Here is a 17,990-nt window from a genome sequence, read left to right as displayed (position 1 = left end):
CTCGGTTCTTTGACTTCATCGAATCTGAGCTCTTTGCTTGCGCAAACGACAAGCGGCCTATATCAATTTGCAATCTTAGCCCATTCTCTCCTTCGTTGCAAGTCCCTTCTGAGAAGAATACTCCACAAGGCCGAAAGCTTCCGAAGCTTCCGCAACTCCCAAGCTATTCCTCTCAAATCAAGCAGAACAAGGAGCTTGATGTCCCAGTTGCTTGGAATTCTTATCCTGAAGCACGAAGAGAGGAGCTTGCCGAGGAGGCTCTAGAGCTCACCTCTGGGTATACTTTACCCCGAAGGGACCTTGGGCGCTCTCAGCCCATCAAAACGAAGCCAAAGGTAAAATCGGGACGCAAAAACATACTTAAAATCAAAATCTATACCAACATTAATGACGAAGTCTTTGTGTTGAGCCGAGCAAAAGGCGAACTTACTAGCATAACTGAGCTTCGAGGAGCCATAATCAGAAAGTTGGAGAAAACTTACGAGCTTTCTCCTCAGTCAATGAAATTGTATCTCACTTTTTTTGACAAGAAACTTAAGCCAATCGAGCTTTTCAAGGGTGATCCAGCTAGTTGCTTGTATGGACCCTTAATTATGGAGTACATCTCAGGGAAGGACAAAATACATGTGATGGCAGATGTATCTGGAAAATGTTAGAAACTTTAGCTATATAATTATATTTGAGAATGTAATCTACGAATCTTCTTGTTCCTATTGTTGCTGCGGGTATCATTCAATTCTGGACTTGACGAGTGACTATCACTTTAATTTGAGGGGGACGAAAGAAGCTTTTGCGTGGCTATGACGACACCCAACAAGATAATTGTGGTGCGTAATCTCATACCGTGTCGTTGTCAATTCATCATTGGATTTGCAACCGTATCCCTTCTGGGCGTTGCGCAGTGCGACCCAGTGATGCTGGCTATGAATATCGGAATGAGCAAGAACACACGGTAATAAAAATCAGAATATGCCGAATTATAATTAAGACGGAATGTGAATAAAAAAGGGGACATGAGGGTCCTTTTTCAATCATCTTGATCCCCAACTTTTCCCACATCTTTGATCTGGGCCCGCCAAAAATTAGACTTCACTCATTTTGAAGATGTTCCGGATAATGACTATATAAAGAGCATTTTCCTTGCAGATTGGCAGTGTTCATATCGGGCCCTGTAGAATGTTTCTTCGTTAGCCACCATTTGACTTCAATCCTTCGAACCACCCCTGATTTAGCCGCTAGGTATAGATCACGTTATGCAGGAAAATACTTGAGAGGTCTGAAAGGAATCTTAAAGGGGATCCAATAAAAGCAAACGAACATTTGCAGTGAGAAGATTCGAAACAGGTTGCTCAAATCCATAGTTTCCAAAACTTTATGGGATCGCTGTGTTTTAGCTCGACAATATGACAACAAATGAGATCTGTACTGAGTGCAGATTCATCGGAATATGTTACCTCGACCCCTTATCCAAAATACTCGCCTATTTCGGCTCCGCTTGCAGCTCATGAGGCCAGCTTGCTATTGCAATGCGGACATTTCTGACTCTCATGCATTTGACAGATGTCAACTGCACCCGCGAATATTGGACCAGCTTGGCAACGGCGTTCAAACATAACACTCCCATGTCACAATTAATATTGAACTGGAGTTTTGCGCCAAAGCACAATGAAAATAAAACCTGGATCGCCTATTTTAAACAGGGTATAGTTGAAAAAGTGATGAGTCGGCATGTCAACAACAATTCCACAGGGCGGGAGGGTTCGAGACGCACAATAATATGCGGATGTGTGTTTGGGTCCCAGGTGCAGTCCTATTTTTCCAAGTAGGGCCAGGTGCATCCGTGGGTCATAACCGGATGCTAAGACCTACAAAATGTCGTCATCATAATAAGGTCAATTTTCCGTTCCGAGAAAAATAGACACGAGTGTTTGAAACGATGTCATAACAGATGGTTAGATCCTCCCATGGATGTCAGATTGCTTCAGCTGCATCTGGGTGCTGCACTTGATTGCCTATTTCAGTAAATTCAATACAACCAGGTGGACTCAGCCATCCGGATTCCGGAATCTCAAGCAAAATTGCAGTCGCGTCAACCAAGCGTGTTCTGAAGTACTCTTGGCGGGTAAATATGGGATCTTGTGTCTGTTGCCAGGCTAGGCTACAGGTGCCATACCACAAATAGACAGATAGAGGCTGAAAATAAAGTGCCGTTTTGTTAATTCGATTTTTTGCTTCCATTGTAATCTATTGATGGAGTACCGTTATGCTACTTATTTTTCAGATGTAGGTATCTGCCGCGCTCCGCCATTTCAAGTATAGTGCTGCACGTTCTCTAATAGAACCAGCAGATACGTTCACTCATTCCACCACTTAAGGTCCCATGCTCATTCTTTAGACATGTCTGATATATTCGCAATGGACGGCTACGAAGCCGATCTTGCTGTGGGCTTTTCCAAATTGAATTATCGTCTTCTTGATGAAGACGCTGCTCCTGTCAGTCCTCAATCTTATCCAGAGGTTGTGGTCGAAGAACACATAAGTGAAACAACGTTAGACGGTCTGGAAACTCACATATTCAAGAAAACAACTCTATTCGGAGAACCAATTCATGGCTCAGTCTTTCCGTCAGTCAAGAAGGACCGCAACTACGTGGAATCGGAGCCGACGAGTGATAGTGACACAGTTGCGGATCTCCTCCCTCGTTCCATTCCCATCCTCACCCGAAGACAAAGCAGTGCCTCTAGATTCTCGTCGTCATATGAGGTGGAACTTCACGACTCTTTTGTGTCCGCTTCGTTGAATCGGAGACACCTGGTGAAGCATTACAGACCGAAACTTACGGACTTTGAAACCATAAAGGTTTTGGGGCAGGGCTCCTACGGAAAGGTCTTGTTGGTGCGAGAGAAAAGTACCGGTCGCTTGTTTGCTCAGAAGCAGTTGCAGAAGGCTTCTCTAGTCATTAATGAATCTAACGAGATCCATGAAAAGAACTATCAACGAACACTCAATGAAAAGACAATCCTTGAGAAAGTCAACCATCCTAATATTGTGAAGCTTTTTTACGCTTTCCAAGATAACAACAAAGTATACTTAATCTTGGAGTACTTAGATGGAGGCGAGGTCTTTCATCATTTGGCGCAGCAACGCTATTTAAGCGAGAAAGATGCTAGTTTCTATATCGCCCAAATAATATTGGCCCTACGGTACCTCCATCTCAACTTGAAAGTTATCTACAGAGACTTGAAACCTGAGAATTGCATGTTAAACTCTTATGGTCATTTGGTTCTCACGGACTTCGGTCTATCTAAAGTTTCTACAGACGAAAGCGACAGAAAGCATTCCATGATCGGAACAGCTCAGTATATGGCCCCGGAGGTCATCAAGGGCGAAAGTTATGATTTTTCCGTGGACTGGTGGTCTCTTGGATGTGTCGCTTACGACATGCTTACTGGAGGTCCACCTTTCACGGGACACACCAATGAAAAAATAATGGACAAAATTGTCCACTCGAAAAAGTTTCTCAAATTTCCATTCTATTTATCCTTAGATGCAAAAGACTTTCTCCGCAAACTTTTGCAGCCAAATCCTCAAAAGCGGTTTGATATAGACAATGACTTCGAGAAGTTGAAGCAACATAGATTCTTCAGATACCTCGATTGGGAGATGTTAGTTGATGAAACTAATTACGAAGACATCATTCCTCCAATTTTGCCAGTCATCACTGATCCAGTTTTGGCAGAAAATTTTGATGAGGAGTTCACAAATATGCCGTTCACGCCCCCACAGAGCTCTTTGTTGTGTACTGACAGCGATGTATTACATGTAAAAGGGTTCACCTATACAAATGAGAGTTTTTTGGCAAGTGTCTATGCAGCAAAATCGTGAGCCTAATGTTCTTCAAAATGTTTGATAGACGATTATTTATTAATGAATTTATTTCTTTCCCATCGATCAGTACATCTGGATATAAATCATATCAAGAATAGCAAAGAAGGATATGTAAATCAAGAATTCTGTTAGAATTGAAAATTTGTAGGATCTAGTACTCTGTAAGTACAAGTACTTGACGCAGAACAATTTGGTGATAATCATCATCAAAATGATCAACGTTTCGATCCAATGCAGTGTTGATGGTTTGATGAATGGCAAGGCTAAAGCAAGAGTGTTAAGAAATTGCCAGGTCATGGTGTTGAAGAAGTAGATTGTAAGATAGAAACTTGACATTTCGGGAATTGGAGCGCCAAAGCGGATAAATGAAGGATCGATTGAAGCGTGTACAGCCTCACTGTCGCTATTCCACGAGTCGAGGTATCTGTTTGCAAATTGGTTGAATCTGAATACCAGTTGAGCGTTTGGTGTTAGAAGATGGGATCCTCCTCGCTCCAAATCCACCGACAGATCATCATAGGTACTGTTGTACAGGAAATTAGAATCACATACTCTAAGAGATGTGCTATCGTAATTGATCGTGTAGTTTGAAAGTTTCTTCCTGATGGTGGCATTTGTTGTACTGGCAGATACGTTTGATTTGACGGTGTGATCGTGAAAGCATGAAAGCCAGCAATACCATCTATAGTTCGGGAACATAGAATTTGACGCATGGCAATCGCTTCTGAGCAGTGATTTAGAGGCTTTGCTTCCACGGCGAAAGTCGAAGCCTGCTCCACCCCCAAATTTTAACCTGCCCCCATTCGGAAGTTTGTAGTCAACGTTTCCTCCACCTCCGCCTCCGAAGTGAGTATCCTGAGTTTTGAGTGTGGATGTATCGTTTTCGGAAGATACACTGCACAAAGAACAGTTCTCCTCCGGAGACTGGTCAAGGTTGAGAGAGTTAGAATCCAAGTCAAGGTTCATCAGGGTTTTGAACTTATCGTATTGTAAGTATAGTGTGTTTTTTGGTGACACGGCATAGAGTCGTTCAAGCACATCAGGACATCCATTGTGCTGTGAGTGGAGGTCAATAGGAAGCAGCTGAGTTTGTTGCATTGGTGTAAATGAAAATGTGTTGAATTTAAAATCCGAGTTTGAAACCGTTGGAGATTCCGAATTTGAAGAATTGGCGTCTTGCACCAAGGTGGTAGTGCTGGAAGGACTGTCGTCGTCAGAAGAGAGAGAGTTCCCGTCAAAGCGGGATTCTTTCAAGGGAGACGAGACCAAGAGACTCAGTGTCTCGTCAAGAACACTGTTGGCGGGTTTCCGGTAATCCCAATCGCCGCAATTATTGATGTACATGTCATAGTACCGCGTGAACTTCTTATAGTGAGCTTCGTATTCACTAGGTGTGAATAGCCACAAAAGCCACACAAGTTTTTCCAAAGCAATTATGGCGCCCACCATACAAGCAACTGTCCTCATAAGTTCTGGCTCCACCATGTATGAGAGGATCATCAACACTAGAAATCTTGTGGCCTCTTCAATTAGCGAGCCCCATCTGTCAAACGCGCTATTCAGAGGATACTCCGGTAATTGTTTTGTTTTACGGCTCTGCACTGAAATATGTCTAATCGCAATGGCAGTCCGATAAAACCCTTGGGTCAAAAGTGTGAGGGCCACCACCCTGGCGCCAGTATGAATGTTGGGAAAGGTGGAACACAAAAACCACAGCGACCCTGCTAGTCCAGCTAGCCCCAATAAAGACGCGGGTGCAACAAAGGCGTGGAATTCTTCCCGTCGCATTGGCTGGTCTGGTTCGGTGGTTCACAAAAGGCGATTTTCTATGTCCAAAAGTGTGGTTCCCAATTAGGTTTAAAATAACACTATGTAGATACAGTGCGGAACAAGAACAAGCTTTGGGAGAGATGCCATTAGATTGGATATTTTGGGTAATAATGTATGGGCGTGGAATTTGGGCCAGAAACGAGTTTATTTGAAATTAGGGTTTTTTTATAGATATTCGTGGAGTTTTGAAGTTACTCTGCTCATCTATGCTTATCACACATACATCCCATCATCTGGGCCTGGCCTATGAGAAGCGCGGAATTTGTAAGCACCCACCGCTTGAAGATGACCGTGTTTTAATAGCGATGATGTGGATTTATAAGGACTTCCCAAATTTTGAATCGTTTATTTTCACTTCGATGTGATTTCGGTCGAGAGTTTTTTTTCTACACAAACTTCGTTTGGAATTTGAGCATCTAAAATGCCTTGGCCCTACAATAAATTAGAGGGGTGACATACAGTGCAAGCTGGGATAAAACACCCCAATGTTATGTGCACTTCAAACTGATTTTGCAGCCGATGCAAATACGAATTCTATGATTGGGAACCACAGATACATTTGATAATATCATCGTTACATTTGAAGTAAATGTCGTAGACTCTTCATTTTTCGCATTTATTGTCTGTCCAGTCTATTCCCACTCCACGTGAAAGGAAGTGTCAGAAGCGAACCTTTTACAATTTTCGCCAATTTAACAACACCGAATCAAGAGAGTCTTTTCAAGAGTACGTTCGATGACTTGTGTTTACAAATCACTGTACCTAGATATTCTCCATCTATTACTAAGACTATTTGCAAGGTTGCATTCTCATAAATAGAAGAAAATCGAAGTCAGGAGGCAAATAAAATTTGAGCTTTGGATCTTTATCGGCTTTTTTCTTCTTTAATTCCAATTTTTGCTTTTGCTTTTGCTTTTTTTGTAAGTCTTCTCTTTCCCTCTTTATCTGTCATATTGCTTATGTAATTAACTTCCCCACGTATTCTTCTCACAGTCTTCTTGATAGAACGAGACTAATCAATTGCGACACCAACCTTGATTCTTTTTGCCATCAAATAACCTTCAAACGTCCCAAAATTTTCAATCAAGAAATGTCTGCCCTGGTCGTGCCTCTAGAATCTAACCCTGAAGTATTCTCTGAGCTTGCTCATACCATTGGTCTCTCTCCAGTTTTGCAGTTCCACGATGTGTTTTCATTGACTGAACCTGATTTGTTAGCATTTCTTCCGCAACCACTTCTAGCAGTTGTTGTTCTCTTTCCGATTTCCGCTGGATACGAATCGGATCGTAAAGTAGTGCCTGGATCTGGGGCAATCAGAAGTCCCTCCATTAATTGGTTCAAGCAGACAATCAAAAATGGTTGTGGTCTATACGCATTGCTTCATGCCTTAGCCAATTTAACCCCTGACTATATCGTAGAGGATCTGGTTCTCAACAAGCTCGTGCTTAGCAATCTTCGTCCGGACCAATCTGATGATGAAATTGCAAAGCTTGTTGAACAACTCGAGAACTCCATTCAACTCGACGCTAATTTTGGGCTGAAAGGACAGACTGAAGCTCCTGAAGCAGACGATGATGTTCTGTTCCACTTCATTACCTATGTTTTCGGCACTGACGGGCACATATATGAACTTGATGGGCGTCGTGATGGACCGGTGGATTTGGGAAGCAGCGAGCTGGAATCAAATATATTAGGAGATGGCAAAGTGGCAGAGCGTGTCAAATTCTACATCGACCATACTGAGGATCAAGACAAGGATAAGTTCGCAGTGATGTCAATTGGTCCGAGCTTTTAGGTCAACAATACGCTCTGACTTTAAACCTGGCCTTTAATATCCACTTTCTTAAATCTTCCTTGGTCAATGATCGCTTGCAACTTGGCCCGTGCTGAGCCTAAGTCAAATTCCGTTCCAGTATCAAACTGTTCAAGTTCAAAATTTTTGCAAAACTCGGTGTATTGTGCAACATCTTCGAAAGCAAGTTCCAGCAATATGTATTCGCGAGGCAACTTCTTGTAAGCTTTACTCATTGTGTTCATGGCTATCAATCGCTCTTTAGTTAGAATGAAGTTTTGTATCAATAAAACTGCACAAGGTATGTTAGCCGTCAAGAAGTACCTGAACTCTTGAAAAAACTTATGGTAATTTCCCTCTATCAATAATTGTTGGAATCCAATGACTTTGTATAGACACTCGCGATGCCTTTGGTATTTCTTGGCCAATCTGTTAACGTCTGTGGCAGCATCACGAGCTAGGAGCTCGATGTGAATTGAATTTATCCCCGCATTATTCCCGGTAATCAAAAAATAAAGAACAGAATAGCACTGAAACTCATACGTTTGCATATACAATTCTTCTTCCTTGCTGGAATTATAAAGGTTTCTGAGCTGGGACAGGCACTGGTTGAACTCTCCCAAATCACTATTTTCAATTGCAATTCTTCCATGAACCTCGTATACTTTTATAGCAAAAGTGTTTTTTATATGCTGCACGGTAAGATCTTGACGAATTGCTTTAAGCTGGTCATTGATGTAGTTGTACTGTTTGTTAGAATTTCTGTAATTGTCGACGACAAATTTAAGACTCAGTTCTAGAACAGATTGTGGTCTGACTGTTGATGGATCAGGCGCTGATGTGAGTCGTAAATACCGTTTCTCGAGGGCTTCCAGTGTACCCCGAATCGGCTTTCGAGGATCTACGATTGGCTGTGGTTTTGTGGCAATGTCTGGGGAGCCGAAACGCGCACTTCTTTGATTTTTACGTTCATTCGAATCGAATTTCTTACTTTTTTTCGGCAAGAGCCCGGTTCCAAAGGATTGTGAAGGTGCAATCTCAGGGGCATCTTGAACTAGCTGCAATGGTGCTGAGGCGTCGAAAATAGGAAGTCGTTGCAAATGCCATGGATTCGACCATATTTTCTTCTCTTTGGCAGCGACATAGATAAGCTGCTGTATTTGATCGTTAAAGATAGTCCGTTGAGCCGCATCTAGTAGTTCTGCTTGCTGGAAGGATTTGTTCACGAAATCCAGGAGCGATTGTGGCCAGTTGGCTTCGTTCTGTGGACCAGAACTGTTCTTGTTGCCGTTTTGTACCTCTGTCTTCCTCTTCTTTGGTTCCTTCTGACCCAATCCAGTTGGGTTTACTTCATTGTATGGTCTCATTATTATGCATTAAGTCGTAGATGCAATGTCAGCGCGGTTATGGCTCTGGTGTCAAATTCAATGCTTGGGAAGCTTACGTCTATAACTGTCTATGTGAGGGGATGCTCATTCAGGTGAACTTATCCAGACTGATGAGGCAGGGCGATACCAAACTTGCCGAACAAATCGGCACAAATTGTTGAATATTTAAATAGGAAGCAAATTTCATCGTCATTGAGCTAACGATTTTCAATTCAATCTAAAGCAAAACAATTTTCTCGACTGTTTGAATATTGGGAGAATTTGGTTCAAATGTGTGAATATACTAAAACTCGGAACCATAGCCCATGTTCAGCTACTTTTAGCGTAAATTTTTTTGATATATTGTAGAAAGAGTCAATGTTTATTTGATGAAATACGCAAAAAATGAATAGATTGGTAAAAATCATTGCTCAACCCACTGAAATAGAGCTTTCTAGAGTCCATATGAGAAGAAAATACAACCTCACATTCACAATTGTCACTCAAAAATTTATCAAATACGTTCCATGAAATCAAAATATTTGGTCTCATATGTTTTTATTGCTTTCATACACCACCGGGATTTCGTGACCAATATTTACCTCTTGTCTATCATGTATTCTCGCATTTAGATAGCGAGCACCACTATTAGATACTAGGTACCTACCATGAAATCAGCTATATTTCAAGGTCGACAGTCTCTGCAGCCCCGAACAGCACACAAGAATATAGCACGAAAAAGGCCACAGACTCAATCACCACAAATCGGCCCCTCTCATGGCCCGAGCTTCTCTAGTTGGAGCTTAGATGATCTCATTACCAACTACACAGTTAGCGGATCTCTCCCAACACCTCTTTCGCCTACCCTACCGCCACGTTTTGACCTGAAGAAATTTGAGCCGGAGGATAATGAACACGAGGAGGACGACGACTCGAACGATAGTGATATCGAAGGCATACCTCTATTACCTCCTGCCTCACAAGGCCCTAAGATCGTTCAACCTACCCCAAAGGCACCAGCTAAGGTCAAATCTATTCCAACTCAGAGTGCTCCGCAGCCTATAGTCACAAAGAGTGGCAATGTGAAGATTTTAAATAAGCTCCATGATCTCGAGCGTCCGCGACTCTTGGTAAGAATAAACTATAAGGCGCTGCTTTCTAGATTGAAATCTAAGTTCACTGTGAAATCCGGTGACGAGTCTAATGCTACCAAAAGTGTTGAAACACCTAGAAAAGAGCCCGAAATCAAGGGGAAGAAGGAGCTGGACGTTCGTCATACCAATCCATGGCTAAAGACGGTCAAGGATCTACAAACGCAATGCGATAGAGTCGCAAAAACAGACTTTTTTTTCTCGGTCGTGCTACAATTTGATTCCATCATGTGCTCCGTGATCGCAAATCTGGCCGAGGAGAAGCTGAAGCTCAGTAGATCGATTCTCATCGACCGTTGGCAGCATATACACTCAAGCATTCCTCTATTCGTTTCTCGGATCGAGAAGCATTTGAAAACAAATACCGTGTCAGATAAAATGAAGTCAATGTTATCTTTCTTGGTCGCAATCCTAGCAATTGCTCGCGCCCTTATACTAAAGCGAGTGAATTACCAACTCGAGCTCCAGGTAGATCAACACAACAAGGACAACGGTCTGGACTCAAAACAGAAAATATGCGATTTGCAAAGGCAAGTCATCGAGAATCACCATAAGATGGAGGATAACTTCGCTCAATCCCAATCATTTTTCTCCTTGAGTCCTCCACCTGCAACCGTTTTCCCTCATAGTTGGCACAATAGAGCGTCCTCTATACCCAGGCCAAGTGGTCTCATTTTATGCCCGTCATCAGATAAGTATTTTCTTCCTTTGGGATCGTATTCGGACATCCGCGAGGCCCTTGCATACTTGCACTGCTGTGTTCGAGAATTTGGCGAAATTTTTGGATCTGAAATAAATGGAGGTGTCAGGTACACCTTACAATCCGGCCAAAAAAGGCCCCGTTAGAATTGGATCTAGTTTCAATCATACATGCTTAATTCTTGATTCAAATTGTCATCAATGCTATAAAATGTAGTATGCTAAAAAAGTTTACGATCCTTTGGGATCTTTTTATCATCATCAATCTTTTTCCTCTCCATGTACTTCTCTTTAAAGATCCAGCTGTTTCCCATGTTTGTTTCTCCGAATAACTCACCGAGTCTGAGCCAGGCGGCAGCTAAATGCAAGTCTTTCTTGAATGACTTTGACTTGTTGCTCCAAAGTTCACCTAGGACAACCATCGCATTGGAATATCCAACGGACGCAGACTTGGCGAAAAACAGCCTTGCCCTTTCTTCGTCTTTCTCAATTCCTTGACCATGGAGTAAATTTTTGGCAAGAGCAAAGTAGGCGCTACCTAAAACGTTGTTATCCTTTGTGTTAAGGAGCACAATTTTCTTTATAGTAGTTGGACTCAACGTTTCAAAATGACTGTTAAGTTTGAATGGATCATTGCGTTCGTCCGACAAATTATGATCAATGATGGATATCAATCTATCAGGCAGAACCTCAGCCAATTTAAACACGTAATTTGTCAAGACAGAATCATCACTTGGAGGTGTGGCTTCAAGCATGTAACACACCAAGATACAACGGCAAAGCCAACGAACACTTTGCAAATGGTTTAACTTGACACCTTGTCCTAATTGTAAGGCTTGTGAGTATAGGTACATTGCCTTTGGATAATTTGTTGGCGGATTCGCCAAAATTTGGAGTTGATATGAGGCTTCACGGTGATTTCCTTCTGCCCTAAGAGCCATGGCTTTCTTCAAGTTCAGCTCTACTTGAGCGTCAAAAAATGAGGCAAAGTTAAATACAACCTGCGCACAATCAAATGATGTCACAGAATTGGTAGATGAAACGGACTGGCCCGATGCACTTCTCTGTTTCGCTTGTGCGTCAAGGGCGCCAGCTTTCGGTAGAGATACGGTAGAGTTTACATGAGAGTTGAGTTCTGGCCTGCCATTCTTAAAGATCTCATGTGAGCTGGATCTCTTGGGATTCCCGAAAGAGGAGCCCTCCAAAGATGTAAGCGAAAGTGCAGAGTTGGGGCTAGTTATCGCGATGTCTCCATGAAGCGAGTCAAAGGAGGAATTGGCAGGTTGGCGAACGACTCCACCAGGAGCAGTCATTACTGGCAATTTACCGGACGCGCTATCAGTGCGAATAGGAACTTTGCTTGCAGATCGAAGTCTTTCCATGCCTAGAGAGGAATTGGCTCGAATGGGCACAAACCGAGTGTCCAAGGTCAGGTTCGATGACAGGGAATTTGTATGCTGCATGCCCATAGGCTGAGCGGTTTCTACAGTTGAATCTTCTAGCCCCAATCTATCAAGTAGCCTACCAGTGCTTTGCACCAGAAAAGTCGACTCCCTCCTTCGGAGCCAGGTGTCATCGTTATAGTCATCAGGATCAAGATCCAAGCGATCTAGAAGTCGACCACTGGTGGAAACAGAGTCAAACAGATAAATGCTCTCATTGTCTAAATTCTGCTGTAGGTCTCTGACACGATTGGACCCACCAGATATGGAATGTTCTAAGGAGTACTTGGTATCTTTGGCAATCTCTGTCTGGAGGCGATGTAGAGGCGAACGAAGGGGGTCTGCTTTTGGATCATCCACAATTCTTGTACCTCTCCTGTCGGGATCCGCATATGCGTCCATATTCCCGGACATGAGACGAAGGGGAGAGCGAGGAGATAACGTTGCACACTGAATAGGGTGTCTAGGGTCGTCATGTGACTGTAGCAGGAGTAGGTGGAGCAGAATGAAGGAGAATTCACGGCATTTTAAGCAAGAAACAATTAATCCGGGCGAGAAATAGAACTAAACTTTTTTGATTGGTTTTTCATTGTATAGAAGCATGTAATGGAGCCAGTGTTAGTCGCTAGGCTTCGTCGCTATCGAAGAGAGAATGCACGGCCACCATTTGTACCACATAAAAGTATAGCACAGAACCACAGCATTCATCAGATTAGGGATTCAATTGGGAAATCAAAAATTACTCCATTGAAACTTAAGATTTCACGAAAGCCCCCTTTCATGAGCTCTACAATGGCTACTCGCGAAAATTAACGATTTGAGTTCGTGAAAAAAGAAATCAAATCAGTACACTTAACCGTAGAAGAATTCTTCCAACTAAATTGAAAATATCACTCTTTTCCTTTAAAATATGTCTGCTCTCCCCACAGCAATATTCCCCTGAGTGTATCTGTATCTGATCCACCCCGCGCATTAGTGCGGCTTCGGGTATAAGCGGAACTACTCAGAACAATCTGTCACATATTTTACAACCCCATCGCCTATAGTACAGAATGTTGTCAGAAAAAGTCAGAAACATCATTGCCGAACACCGGCCAAAGATATCTCCCGAAATTGACCCTTCAACCCTCTCCAACTATACCGCTTTCAACATTGGTACCGTTTATCTCAAGTTTGATGTCGATTTCGAAAAGAAGATCGTAGCTGGTGAAGTCCGCTATGCTTTGGAAAACATTGGGGATGCGAAGGAAGTGATCTTAGATACTTCGTACTTATCGATCCAAAAGACTACCGTGAACGGAAAAGTGGTTGAGTTCTCCGTGCACGAGAGAAAGGGACCCTTGGGATCGCCCTTATCAATCCCGCTAGATGAGAGCACTCAAATTGATTTGGCAATTGAGTTCGAGACTACATCGCAATGTACAGCATTGCAATTTTTGGAAAAAGAGGCCACCGATGGAAAGAATGCTCCGTACTTGTTTTCCCAGTGCCAGGCCATCCATGCTAGAAGTTTGTTCCCGTGCTTCGATACTCCTTCCGTGAAAACTAAGTACGAGTATGAGGCTACATCTGAGCTTCCAGTCATAATGAGTGGCCGCCCACAGTCCGTTCAGGGCAATGTCTATAAGTTCTCGCAACCAATTCCTATTCCTTCTTACTTGGTCGCAATTGCGTCTGGAGATATAGACAAATTGCCTATTGGTCCTAGATCGCATGTTTACTGTGAGCCAAAGCACTTGGGTGCTTGTCAGCATGAGTTCAAAGAAGACATGGAGCCATTCCTTGTGGCTGCAGAGCAGCTCGTTTTCCCATACCCCTGGGATCAATACGATGCACTCGTGTTGCCACTGAGTTTTCCCTACGGTGGTATGGAAAATCCCAACGCAACATTCGTGACTCCAACTTTGATAAGTGGCGACAGACAAAATGTAGATGTTATTGCTCACGAACTTGCTCACTCTTGGTCTGGAAACTTAGTGACAAATTGCTCTTGGGAGCATTTTTGGCTTAATGAAGGCTGGACTGTGTATTTGGAGAGAAGAATCCAGGGATCTATACACGGAGAACCCACCAGACATTTCTCTGCAATTATCGGCTGGTCTGATCTTGAAAATTCTATCCGTGCCATGGGTGACTCAGCAAAGAGATACTCAACTTTGGTGCAAGACTTGAAAGACAGGAGTGACCCTGACGATGCATTCTCTACTGTTCCATATGAGAAAGGTTTCAACTTGTTATTCCTTATTGAGCAAACTGTTGGCGGCAAAGAGTCATTCGATGCATTCATCCACCACTATTTCAAGAAATTTCAGTTCAAATCCTTGGACACCTACCAGTTCTTGGATGAATTGTATTCCTTTTTCTCTAGCAAATCAGACCAGCTAGACTCAATTGATTGGAAATCGTGGTTATACAAACCAGGTATGCCTCCTACTAAGCCAAAATTTGACACTTCTATGGTTGATGTATGTTATTCCTTGGCAGATAAATGGTATCACGCAGTGAAAAATGAAGAGTCTTCCGACTTCCACAAACTCTTCAAGGCACTGGACATCGAATACTTCACAGCCAACCAATCTGTCGTCTTCTTGGACACCCTTGCCTCTTATGAAAAGGATGGCAGCCTCAAGTGGACCTCCAAAGCTTTGAATGCATTGAGCGACATCTACTCGAGCTACTCCAAGAACAACAACGCTGAGGTGTTGTTCCGTTGGTATGTTGTACAAGTTCAGGGCCGCAACACTGACTTCTACGATAAATTAGGTGAGTGGTTGGGAACAGTTGGAAGAATGAAATTCGTCAGACCCGGCTATGTTTTGCTCAACAAAGTTGACTCGAAATTAGCTGTCGAATATTTCCGTAAATTCGAGAGCCGCTACCATCCCATTTGCCAGGCTATGGTAAAGAAGGACTTGGGATTGGCATAATCACGATCTAGCACCCGAGAGCAGAACATGAGCTAGCCATTCCATGCTGCAAAAGACTTCTATGCCAAGAGACCACTTTTTCATCTTTGATTAATTTTTGTATGGGTAAGTTTGGATCAATACAAATCAAAAGAATACTTTTCATAAGAGGCGGTAATCACGCCCGAGGAGAAAACTTTGGTAAATTTACTTTCACGAATGCAATGAAATTGCCTGTCATTTGCAACAAATTCGGTGGCTGAGATAGCTGCAACATCTATATATAGTAATTGGAGTTTGACATAGATAACAAGGCAATATTTGCAACGCTGAGAAAGCGAATTTCGGGAAGCTACTTGTTGAGAATAAAAACTACAATTTTACGCAATCGAAGAACATTTCTTATTTTTTGATTTGAACGATTATTGGCCCAAGCTGGACTTCCTCGCACCATTTCTTTTTTTACATTATTCACGCCTCATCACATCGACTCAGCCCTACATAGAGTCACTGCAGCAGGAGAGGCACGGGTGTCCTGTTACTTTATCTTCTCGCGACTTTAACACGAATCTTGTACTAACACAACAATAATGTCGTTCTCGTTGTCGTCTATTCCAGTATGTTCAAGTCACTTTTAGAATCGTTGTTAGCCCCATATTGAAGCATTCAGGATCGTGGAAAAAAACCAGGGAATGTGTCCCATTTTCACTATGCTTCTTACAGAACAATATCCCAACTAACGCCAGCTTTCGCAGATTTCCGAGAGATTCAGCTTGGAAAGAATCAGATCCGACTTTGGATCTGTCCAGTCCAAGATCTCCAAGCTCAGACCTCCTCAGGAGTTCTTTGACTTCAGAAGAATCTCCAAACCTAGCAGTTTTGGCGAGGCTCAAAGCAGAGTTGGCTACAACTTGGGATACTTCCAGGCCAACTACATCGCAGTTGTTTCGTTGCTCTTTGTCTATGCTTTGGTGACCAACTTGTTGTTGTTGTTTGTCATTCTCTTTGTCGCTGGTGGTGTGTTTGGTATCAGTAAGTTGGACGGCAATGACTTGGTGTTGCCTATTGGCCGGTTCACCACCTCGCAGTTGTACACTGGTTTGATAATAGTGGGTGTTCCTTTGGGGCTTTTGGCCAGTCCAATCTCGACTTTGATGTGGTTGATCGGTGCCTCTGCCGTCTCTGTGATGTCCCATGCTGCCTTCATGGACAAGCCTATTGAGACTGCTTTCGAGGAGGAGGTATAGATGTTAGTAAAAGAAAGAATTAATAGAATATATTTAAGCGGGTATTTATGTGTATGTTTTTGTTTTGGAAACGCGTATGACTACGTTGATATTTCTATGGTAGATCATATACCTGTCACGATATGACCGGAATCTCTATTAGCTGTGTCTAAAATTTGTCTACGATAAGAGAGCGCTTGGGCTAGTTATGGTCCGAAATCCAGAAGGACAGACATAACTAGGAGATTACTCGCGTTTCTTACAACAGTATTGAGGGATATCCGGGTATCTACTGAATGTCCGTATTTCTCTAACAAAGTATTCACATGATCCTATGTATGACAAAGTCGACCGAACAGCGAGCAAGCTGTTGAAGTCTTGAATGATTTCTTATCAAGGACATAGAGTTATTGAAGGCTTTCTTACATGCGTTCATATTTGTACAGAGCTGAGGTCACTAAAGCCTCAGGTGACTACGATGTTTCGGCTCTTGCCAATGGGTAGATGTATTTCTATACAAGGTGCTTAGATGTTCAACTTGGTTCTTCTCCAGTGTCTTCTCTTAGCGTTGTATCTGATGGTGTTGTCAGTCTTCATTCTGATCCACTGAGGCAATGGTCTGTTTTGCTTAGAGGCCTTGGCCAACTTTTGCTTGGTCTTGAAACTCTTGTTAGCCTGGAAGTTAGTATATGTTATTCGGATATGTCCTGAGCTTTTTGCAACTCAGACTTTAGATTATATCGAACAGAACTCGGAGCTACGATCTCCAGTAAACTCAGGATGTAAAGTCTTGGTTCAATACATGAGCGCATCATCACGAGTCGCAATGGGTTTATCTCTTCGCTTGAGGAAGCATCTCATTGGAGGGTGAAAAATTGAAGGCAGTGTAGTAGACACATAGACACATCATGAGGGAACTTCAAACGACACAAATACGAATTGCATCTAGATACATCCATTCGTTCACTCTAGTTTGTTCATTTTCTGGGTTTGCCCCATTGTACATACAGGCATCGTGTTAAGGAAGAAAGCTGTGAAGTGGAGCACCAGAAGTTTTTTTGCTTAACAAGTGGTAGGTGGACTGTGCAGGTGCAGCGAGGAATGAGCTGTGACTGCTTTTTTTTCTGGTAGTGGTAACGTGCGACATCCTACACATTTGGCTCGGGACATGGCCGGTGCACGGGTGCGGCCACCCCCCTCGCAGTGAAAAATTACATCGCAAAACCACCCATCCTTAACCTGACCAACACACCAAGATGACCAGAACCTCCGTTCTCGCTGACGCCCTTAACGCCATCAACAATGCCGAGAAGACCGGTAAGAGACAAGTCTTGATCAGACCATCCTCCAAGGTCATCATCAAGTTCTTGCAAGTCATGCAAAAGCACGGTTACATTGGTGAGTTCGAGTACATCGACGACCACAGATCCGGTAAGATTGTTGTCCAATTGACCGGTAGATTGAACAAGTGTGGTGTTATCTCCCCAAGATTCAACGTCAAGATCGGTGATGTCGAGAGATGGACTGACAACTTGTTGCCAGCCAGACAATTCGGTTACGTCATCTTGACCACCTCTGCTGGTATCATGGACCACGAGGAGGCCCACAGAAAGCACGTTTCCGGTAAGATCTTGGGTTTCGTCTACTAATTGTGTACAAATAAACTTTTGGTGTGGAAACACCTGATTC

At 42.9% G+C, this 17,990-nt stretch overlaps 10 protein-coding genes across 10 annotated transcripts; 6 read left to right on the top strand and 4 right to left on the bottom strand.

Moving 5' to 3' along the window:
• Positions 1-2,397: 2,397 nt before the first annotated feature.
• On the top strand, positions 2,398-3,885 carry PUMCH_002439 (uncharacterized protein; the record flags this gene model as incomplete). Its single annotated transcript, XM_063021449.1, has 1 exon — positions 2,398-3,885. The coding sequence occupies one exon, from the start codon at positions 2,398-2,400 to the stop codon at positions 3,883-3,885; it is 1,488 nt and encodes a 495-aa protein (XP_062877519.1).
• Positions 3,886-3,951: 66 nt separating this feature from the next.
• On the bottom strand, positions 3,952-5,676 carry PUMCH_002438 (uncharacterized protein; the record flags this gene model as incomplete). Its single annotated transcript, XM_063021448.1, has 1 exon — positions 3,952-5,676. One exon carries the CDS (start codon positions 5,674-5,676, stop codon positions 3,952-3,954), a length of 1,725 nt encoding a protein of 574 aa, XP_062877518.1.
• A 1,132-nt stretch (positions 5,677-6,808) lies between these two features.
• On the top strand, positions 6,809-7,513 carry PUMCH_002437 (uncharacterized protein; the record flags this gene model as incomplete). Its single annotated transcript, XM_063021447.1, has 1 exon — positions 6,809-7,513. The coding sequence occupies one exon, from the start codon at positions 6,809-6,811 to the stop codon at positions 7,511-7,513; it is 705 nt and encodes a 234-aa protein (XP_062877517.1).
• A 20-nt stretch (positions 7,514-7,533) lies between these two features.
• Positions 7,534-8,877, bottom strand: PUMCH_002436 (uncharacterized protein; the record flags this gene model as incomplete). Its single annotated transcript, XM_063021446.1, has 1 exon — positions 7,534-8,877. The coding sequence occupies one exon, from the start codon at positions 8,875-8,877 to the stop codon at positions 7,534-7,536; it is 1,344 nt and encodes a 447-aa protein (XP_062877516.1).
• A 668-nt stretch (positions 8,878-9,545) lies between these two features.
• Positions 9,546-10,874, top strand: PUMCH_002435 (uncharacterized protein; the record flags this gene model as incomplete). Its single annotated transcript, XM_063021445.1, has 1 exon — positions 9,546-10,874. The coding sequence occupies one exon, from the start codon at positions 9,546-9,548 to the stop codon at positions 10,872-10,874; it is 1,329 nt and encodes a 442-aa protein (XP_062877515.1).
• Positions 10,875-10,948: 74 nt separating this feature from the next.
• Positions 10,949-12,583, bottom strand: PUMCH_002434 (uncharacterized protein; the record flags this gene model as incomplete). The annotated part of the gene is made up of 1 exon (XM_063021444.1): positions 10,949-12,583. The coding sequence occupies one exon, from the start codon at positions 12,581-12,583 to the stop codon at positions 10,949-10,951; it is 1,635 nt and encodes a 544-aa protein (XP_062877514.1).
• A 638-nt stretch (positions 12,584-13,221) lies between these two features.
• On the top strand, positions 13,222-15,096 carry PUMCH_002433 (uncharacterized protein; the record flags this gene model as incomplete). Its single annotated transcript, XM_063021443.1, has 1 exon — positions 13,222-15,096. The coding sequence occupies one exon, from the start codon at positions 13,222-13,224 to the stop codon at positions 15,094-15,096; it is 1,875 nt and encodes a 624-aa protein (XP_062877513.1).
• Positions 15,097-16,229: 1,133 nt separating this feature from the next.
• On the top strand, positions 16,230-16,322 carry PUMCH_002432 (uncharacterized protein; the record flags this gene model as incomplete). The annotated part of the gene is made up of 1 exon (XM_063021442.1): positions 16,230-16,322. The coding sequence occupies one exon, from the start codon at positions 16,230-16,232 to the stop codon at positions 16,320-16,322; it is 93 nt and encodes a 30-aa protein (XP_062877512.1).
• Positions 16,323-16,826: 504 nt separating this feature from the next.
• PUMCH_002431 (uncharacterized protein) lies at positions 16,827-17,315 on the bottom strand (the record flags this gene model as incomplete). The annotated part of the gene is made up of 2 exons (XM_063021441.1): positions 16,827-16,976; positions 17,310-17,315. 2 exons carry the CDS (start codon positions 17,313-17,315, stop codon positions 16,827-16,829), a joined length of 156 nt encoding a protein of 51 aa, XP_062877511.1.
• Positions 17,316-17,557: 242 nt separating this feature from the next.
• PUMCH_002430 (uncharacterized protein) lies at positions 17,558-17,950 on the top strand (the record flags this gene model as incomplete). Its single annotated transcript, XM_063021440.1, has 1 exon — positions 17,558-17,950. The coding sequence occupies one exon, from the start codon at positions 17,558-17,560 to the stop codon at positions 17,948-17,950; it is 393 nt and encodes a 130-aa protein (XP_062877510.1).
• Positions 17,951-17,990: the final 40 nt, after the last annotated feature.

The sequence above is a fragment of the Australozyma saopauloensis genome, chromosome 3 (assembly GCF_035610405.1).
Source record: "Australozyma saopauloensis chromosome 3, complete sequence".
In the NCBI taxonomy this organism is placed as follows: Eukaryota; Fungi; Ascomycota; class Pichiomycetes; order Serinales; family Metschnikowiaceae; genus Australozyma; species Australozyma saopauloensis.
Note: the sequence above shows the minus strand (reverse complement) of the source record. Positions and strands in the feature narration are given on the sequence as shown.